The sequence below is a fragment of the Penaeus japonicus genome, unplaced genomic scaffold, assembly GCF_977035675.1.
Source record: "Penaeus japonicus unplaced genomic scaffold, GWHDUDI00000001_assembly GWHDUDI00000023, whole genome shotgun sequence".
Classification (NCBI taxonomy): domain Eukaryota; kingdom Metazoa; phylum Arthropoda; class Malacostraca; order Decapoda; family Penaeidae; genus Penaeus; species Penaeus japonicus.
Window position 1 is genome coordinate 6776421 of NW_028234425.1, and position 7992 is coordinate 6784412.

Consider the following 7992-nt stretch of genomic DNA (forward strand, 5'->3'; position numbering starts at 1 on the left):
TTGTACCATCATCGCTATTTTTAATCTTCGTTTTAATCATCGTCTTCCGATATTTATTATGACTATTATCATTGTATTATTAATGTGATTATGTTTATCATTGTCATTATTTATGTTATTAACATCACATCTATAATTGTTGTTATTTTTATTATTTGTTATTGTTATTATTCGTATCATTATCATCATTGATAGTATCGTTATTATTATTATCGTTTTCTTTGTTATCATTATTATTATAATGATTATTATTATTATCTTCATTATCATTATTGCCATCATCATTTTTATTATCGTTATGATTTACCATAGGTACCCTAATTATTATCATTATTTCTATTATCATTACCATTATCTTTATTATCATTACCATTACCATCATTATCATTACCATTATCATCATTATCATCACCATTATCATCATTATCATTACCATTATCATCATTATCATCACCATTATCATCACTATCATTATAATTATCATAATCATCAGTACCATTATCATCATTATCATCACCATTATCATCATTATCATTACCATTATCATCACTATCATTATGATTATCATCCTTATCATTACCATTATCATTACCATTATCATCACTATCATCACCATTAGATTTTTTTCTTTTTTTTTTGTCTTAGTCAGCCATTATTAATGATTCGGTTTTGGAACTCCGTCACTTTAATAACAAACAAAATCATTTATCATCCGAATTGCTATTAATTATCTTATGATTGACGATTTCAGCACGATCATTAGTCTTCCTTTGTCGGTTGTTTGTTTGTTTGTTTGTTTGATGCATGGGTAACAATGTTCGATAGGGTTGTACATATGAAGCTTGTGTTTGTGGGTGTTTGTGTGTGTGGGGGGGGGTTGTGTGTGTGTATGGGGGGAGGTTGTATGTGTGTGTTTATGTTTGTGTGTTTGTGTGGGTGGGTAGATGTGTGGGTGTTTGTGTTTGTGTTTGTGAGTTTAGGTGTGTGTGTGTGTGAATGGGTGGCTGGGTGGCTGGGTATGGGTGTGTTTGTGTTTGCGTTTGTGTGTTTGTATGTGTTTGTATGTTCGACAATATGAGAACATTAATGTGTGCATATGCGGATGTAATGTACGTTTGTAATTTTTATGTCAATATTCCACGAAATGGATGAACGCGTATGAGTATGTATGAATAGACTGATATTTATTTTCGAAAAAAGTAATGAAAAATAAAAATAAAATGGATATAGCAAAAAATAACAAGCAATATATGGGAGAATTGTAGCCAGTCCTTGGTTGATAGGGAAGGCGGAAGGGGGGAGGAAAAAAAAGGGGGGGGTGGACGAGGGGAGATGGAGAGGGGTTCAAGAGAGTTGATCTAGGAGAGAGAGGGGAAACATGTGTCACAGGAGGTCAGGCGAAGGCGGTCACACATGGTCAGGTCAGGTCATAAATTCCGAAGGGGAAAAAAAGGGGGGGAGGGTAGTCTTGACCGGAACTGTCTGACATATTGTTAGAAGAGGAAAAGGACAGAAGTGCCATAAAGATAGGACCTTTATGACGTGTGGTGATAAGGTTGAAAGTGGTTTTTCTCACTCGTCGAGACTGGGGGGAGGGGGAGGGGGAGGGGGAAGGGGAGGAGAAGTGGGTGGCCGTAGAAGGAGGGGGAGGGAGGGGGAGGATAAGGGGGGGACGAAAGGAGACGAGAGGAGGTTCGGCTAGAGAAGGAGGTAGAGGGAGAAGAAGGAAGGGAGGGAGAGGAATAAGGGGGGGGGGATTGAAGGGGATAAGGGGAGAGAGAAGAGGAAGTTGAAGGAGATGAATAGGGGGAAGAGGGGAGGGGGAGAGAGGGAGAGAACACGATAAGGCGAGGGGGGTTGATGGGAGGAAGGGTAAAAAAGGATAAGAGAGAGAAGGGGGAGGGTTGAGAAGAGGACGGGGTAGGGAAGTAAGGAGAAGGGTTGGGTGTGAGAGGGACAGAGAGTCGAAGGGAAAGAGGAAGAGAGGAAGGAAGAGGGGATAAGAGGGAGTCGATGAGAGGAGAAGTTGAAGGGGGAAGAAGGGGTGGAGAAGAGGAGGGTAAACGCGCCCAGAGTTGACGTAACAGCTGATTAACCACGAGCGGAAGTGAGGGGTCAGCCCTCCCCTCACTCACTCTTTATGACCTATCCTCCCCTCTCAAAACCAAAAAAAAAAAGTTTTAGTAATAATAAACGGGAGAAAGTGGTACAAGTTGTAATGAAAACACGGTTAATGCGTGCTTGTATTTTATGTGATGTGCGGTATGTGTGTGTGTGTGTGTGTGTGTGTGTGTGTGTGTGTGTGTGTGTGTGTGCGTTTGTGTCTGTGCCTGTGTCTGTGTGTGTGTGTGTGTGTATGTGTGTGCGTGTGTCTGTGTGTGTGTGTGTCTGTGTGTGTCTGTATCTGTGTGTCTGTGTCTGTGTGTGTCTGTCTGTGTGTGTCTGTGTCTATGTATGTGTGTGTCTGTGTTTGTGTGTGTCTGTGCCCCTGAGTGTACGCATGTGTGTTCCTGAGTGTATGTGTCCGTTTGTAGGTGCACGTGTACTGTACATCCCCTATACACACTCCGCATTCATTCATAATATCGTTACAGGAAAATCAAATTCGTGTACGTATAGACAAAAGGACCACATGTGTACCATTAGTTGCTCACACGCACATGGCTAAAAAAAAAAATGAACAGAGAGTATACATACGTCTGACCTCAAAAACGTAACTGAACCTTCAGTCATAAAAGTTCAATGTTATGAAAGTTGATAAACAGCAGAAAAAGAAGACAGGAAGGAGTGCAGACGGGAAGACGATAAGAACAAAATAAAGAGAGAGAGAAAAAGAAAGAGAGAACACAAGATGATAAAAGGCGAAAAAATGAAAGAAATGAGAGTAAAAAAAAGAATAAAAGAAAGAGAGATTACATCATGATAACAAACGAGAAAAGAAGAAAATACAGTGAAAAGAGACGAAGAGATAAAGAATAAGAGAGAGAAAACAAGATAAACGAAGGAGAAAAAAAAACGGAAAAAAAAATATATATTATTAGAAAGTGACGAGAGAAAATACATCTTTAAAAATCCACCTCATTTTTTTCACATTCATTTTCACTCACCCTTTTCCTCTTTTTTATCCGAATGTGGCTTTTCCAACACCAACCTATCACCCTATGTGTCACCATCTCCATAACCCTATCATCACCCTATATACCCGTGATCAGCTGACAGGAGAGTGTGTAGAGTGAATTGAAAAATAACCCTTACCGACAGACGACGTAAGGTTCGCTTTTCCGTGTCTCGAGGCTCTTTTCAGTCCATTAACACGTGGACAGCCTTGTTTTCTTGAGTTTTTTTGTTTTTACTTGTTTTTTTTTTCTTTCTTTCTTTCTCTCTTCCGCTTTCTCTCTGATCTTGTCTTTTCCATATTTCGTTCATTCAGACTTTTTCGTTCATTTTTCTTTTCGTTTCGTATGCGAGAATATGACTTGACTCTTAATAGTTAAGTTTCCGATGTTTATGATGATGATAATAATAATAATAATAATAATAATGATAATAATAATGATAATAATAATAATAATGATAATAATAATGATAATAATAACGATAATGATAATGATAATGATAATAATAATGATAATGATAATAATGATAATAGTAATGATAATAATTATTATTGTTATTATTATTATCATTATTATTATCATTATTATAATAATAATAATAATAATAATAATGATAATAATAACACCAATTAAATCACAAAACCGAATAATCAGAAAGTAAAAAAAAAAAAAAACTAAACGCGTAAAAAGACGAGGCGATTCATATCAGTATTCAGCTGATTCACATCCGGTTGCGTGGTTGCAATTCATGTTTTCTTTAGATAACGAAGAAAAAAGAGGGGAAAGGGAGGAAAATTGAGGAAAAAAACAGAGAGGGAAGTTTTCGTGTATGTGGAGTTTGTATTGGAAGTTGGTCCTGTTTCGTTTTTGTTTTTGTTTTTTTTGTTTTTGTTTTTTCCTTCGTTTTTTTTCTTTATTTTCTTTTTGTTTTATTTTTTGTTTTTTTTTCTGTTTTTTTCTTTTCTTTTCTTTTCCTTCTTCTCTTTTTTTTTCTTCTCCTTTTCTTTATCTTATTTTTTTTCTTTTACTTTTATTTGAGAGAGAGGGGGGAAGAGAGAGAAAGAGAGAGAAGGGGGAAGAGATAGAGAGAAAGAGAGAGAGAGAGAGAGAGAGAGAGAGAGAGAGAGAGAGAGAGAGAGAGAGAGAGAGAGAAAGAAAGAAAGAAAGAAAGAAAGAAAGAAAGAAAGAAAGAAAGAAAGAAAGAGAGATAGATAGAGAGAGAGAGAGAAAGCAGTTATTATCATCAAGTCTCACTGCCATGTCCCTGTATTAGCTATTACGAAATCTGATAGTCTAAGAGGTATCAAAATCCCTTACATAATACCTGTAAATATTCCAACAGGCAATAAATATGGTGTTTGAGTCTCTTGTTACATGGCGATCGAATTTCCAGTTGATTACCTCCACAGGAATTTAATTAAATCGAAATTAAGAGCTTTAATCACTTTCTTTTAATTAAGCTTTATGTGGCCAAGAACTCTGAAACAATGATCGTAATCCAAAGCACTAGATATGCGGTCCAAAGTAGCGTGATGAGCGTGATTTCCACTTGTTATCGTCTTCGTTGCAAAAATCTTCGCCTTGATTGATACTGTGATAAAAAAAATCAAGTGTTCTACAGCTGTTGTCTCCTTCCTTCTTTCTTTCATTCTTTCTTTTTTTGCTATGGTGATATATTTCTTGGTTTCAATACAACCACAAGCCTCTAATATATCTATTTTTTTTTATGATATCTATTTCTTAAATACGAATATTATAAACTGTGTACATGAAGCCGATCAATAGATGAAATAAAACGAGAGTCAAAAATATTCGTCTAGGTTGCTGAGTTGAGGGAAATTGTCTATATTCTGTTAATGGCTCATAAAACTCTCTTGGAAATTCTTGGAGAGAAGAATGGATGCGATCTACGAAAAGGAGGAATAAAAGAACAAAAAGGAATGAAAGGACAAAAAATACAAGAGTGAATAAGAATAGCATAACCAAGTTTCAAGTCACGAGCGCATTCAGGAAAGGAATTTTGTTTTCTAGTTCCACATCAGCTGTGAATCTTACGTTAGGGTTTCTGTCTATTAACACTGCATGCTTCGATGTTATGCCGATGTTAGGTGCATTCTTGATTATATATATAGAAAGATACAAGGCTGTTTTGCTGTGTTTGTTTGTGGAGGGTCACGTTTTTTGCCGATGGTATTTCGTCAACATAATTACTGCCAGTTTTTGTTGTTGTTTTGCAGAAAACAGGTATCAGTGTTATTACGTAATCAAATTGTACTACGATCCACACTGTCGCCCTAACTTCAATAACTCTAATTTCCCTCTTCCTCAGGGTGCTGATCCTGGCGGTGCACAGTTGCGCGCGCCGCCGCCAGATGGCCGCCGAAGAGAAGAAGCAGTCGCGCGAACAGCCGAAGGACGAGCACCACGTCACCAAGATCAACCGCGAGGAGGAATGGTGACTAGGTCTTGGCTCCTCCTCCTCCTCCTGCATCACCTCGCCGCCCACGCGTGTCTGGGAGACCAGGGACTCCTCGGGGGCGGTCATCTCCACCCAGTGGGAAGTCTCGACCGACGCCCTCGCCCGCAACGGCAAGCACGCCAGCTGGGAGGAGTCGACTGCCTTCCGCGAGGTTTCCGCCGGCGGCCCGGGGCGCTTCAAGGTGTCCAGGGTGTAACGTGGAGACGCTACACACACTGCCATATACACGACACGCTTTCCTTGGCTTCCTTTAAACACGCCCTCGCTCTGTCCTCTCTTCGCTTTTCTTCTTTGGCTTTGCCTTCTTTTCTTTTCCTTTTTTCATATTCAGGTTAGGCATTTTTCCTAACAGATCTCACCAAGCTTTTTTTCTTTCTTTCTTTTTTTTTTATTTGAGAAGGAGGAGTCACAAGCGCCATTTTTTTTTTCTTAAAAAATCCATTTTAGAATTATCATTATATGATAGATTAGATTATTATGATATTCCTACAACAGTTACTGCGTGAGAGAGAACCAAAAATAAAAAAACACCTCAAGGTCGCAAGTCTTTTTCAATATGCAATTATCCTCACGCCGTTTCTGTTAAGCGCCGTTGAATTATTTTAAATGTAGTGTAGAGTAGATTGATTTTTTTTACAAGTATACCAGTATACCAGATATGTAAATGTACCAAACGCGTTTGTATATAGAACAGAGGTTCCTAAAGTAAGGTTTACAGTTAGGTAGCCAGTTGTAAAAGATAGTTTTCATTTCACGACATGTTTAGAAAAGGTTTTAAAAATCAATAAGGATAAGCTTATAACATGATTTGATAACACTAAGAAAATAAGAACTTACAACTTGGAGGCCTATCGTTTTTGTGACTCAATTTTTGGGAATCGCTGGTTATAGGCATTTGCAAAAGGACGTGTTGGAAAGTGAAGACATTGCCAGCTTGTACATAACGAATTGCCACGGAAGAGGAACACGTGTGTTGGTCTTAGGATTAAAGTAAACGCAGATAGAGTGTACATACATAACCAGATCGGGAGATATAATTTAGGGAAGAGACGAAGTTGTATGTGAGAGCCGGGAGAAAGTGCCTTTATGAATTCTTTTAGTGTAAGACTTTTTTGTTTTTTCCTCTGTCGTTTTCCCTCTTTTTATTTTTTTCTTCTTCTCGAAACACACGTCTACACAAATTGTCTTCTCTTACAAACATTATAATGAAAAAAAAGAAAAAAAAAGATAAAACATTATTTTAAAAAATGATATAAAAAAATAACTTTTATACAACTGCTTCATTTTTTTACGTGTAAATGTGAGTGTAAATATTATTGATACGTGAACTATGAGACTCGAATGTTGAATGTCCTTATTTTGCTAAATGGAGTTTCTTTTGTATTGTATTTTTTTCGTTTCCAGTTCCATATTGTTTTCCTTTTCCCAAAAATTATTTCCTGTTTTTGAGTAGTTTTTCCTTTTTTCAGATTCCGTTTATGATGACAATGTTTTATTATTTTTTATATATAAAAGGATGAATTTTTGTAAACTAATTATAAAAAAGTTATCCCTATCAGTGCTTGTAATTCAATCATATTTTTTTTTATTATCATTATCTTCTAATCCTATTATCACATATGCAAACTTAAAATGCTTATGTTCTTGTTATTATCGTTATTATTACTGCCATTGTTATTATAATTATTATTGCTAACACTGTTATTATCATTACCAATATTATCACTTTTATATTCATATTTTTTAATTATTATAATGTAACCATTATCCTTTGATAAAATAATTAATTGATGCTATCTTTGTCAAAATCATATCACTATTATCATCATTACTTTATTAATTAACCAATTGACTTACAAACACAAAAAACCAAAGCCAAAATCCAGATATATCCTTGTCTTTTGTAAAATACGAAACCGTTTTTTTTTTTTTTTTTTTTTTTTTTGTCACACTTACAGGACGTTAGTAGGGCACCGCCATGTACTTACACTGTTGGACTTTTTTATTTGTCGTTATAAGTCTGCGTGCCGATTCCCGAGTACTGGACTTGTTAGTACCTAATTCAAAGCATAAGTATTTAGCCTCTAGTCTTAATTGTAATTTATGAATGAATAAAGTGGATAAAAGTTGTATATATTCTTTTTTATTATTATTATTCCTTCTGGTTGCTGTATTATTAGGATACATTGGATAACCTGTTGTCTAAGTAATTGTATAATTTATGTGTGTTTGCAGTGTGTGGGAAGGGTGTAGGTGTGTGTGTGTGTGAGAGAGAGAGAGAGAGAGAGAGAAAGAGAGAGAGAGAGAGAGAGAAAGAGAAAGAGGGTGGTGAGAGAGAAAGAGAAAGAGGGTGGTAAGAGAGATAGAGAATAAACACCTGTACATGTATAGTATATA

The 7992-nt window shown here is 36.3% G+C and overlaps 1 protein-coding gene across 1 annotated transcript in view; it reads left to right on the plus strand.

Annotated features, from left to right (window-relative positions):
- Positions 1 to 7727, plus strand: part of LOC122247545 (uncharacterized) — a 44858-nt gene extending 37131 nt beyond the window's left edge. Inside the window, exon 2 of the mRNA XM_043006877.2 lies at positions 5446 to 7727. Coding sequence (XP_042862811.2) covers positions 5446 to 5575 — 130 coding nt within the window. The 3' untranslated portion in view covers positions 5576 to 7727. The remainder of the gene's footprint in view (positions 1 to 5445) is intronic.
- The last annotated feature ends 265 nt before the right edge of the window (positions 7728 to 7992 follow it).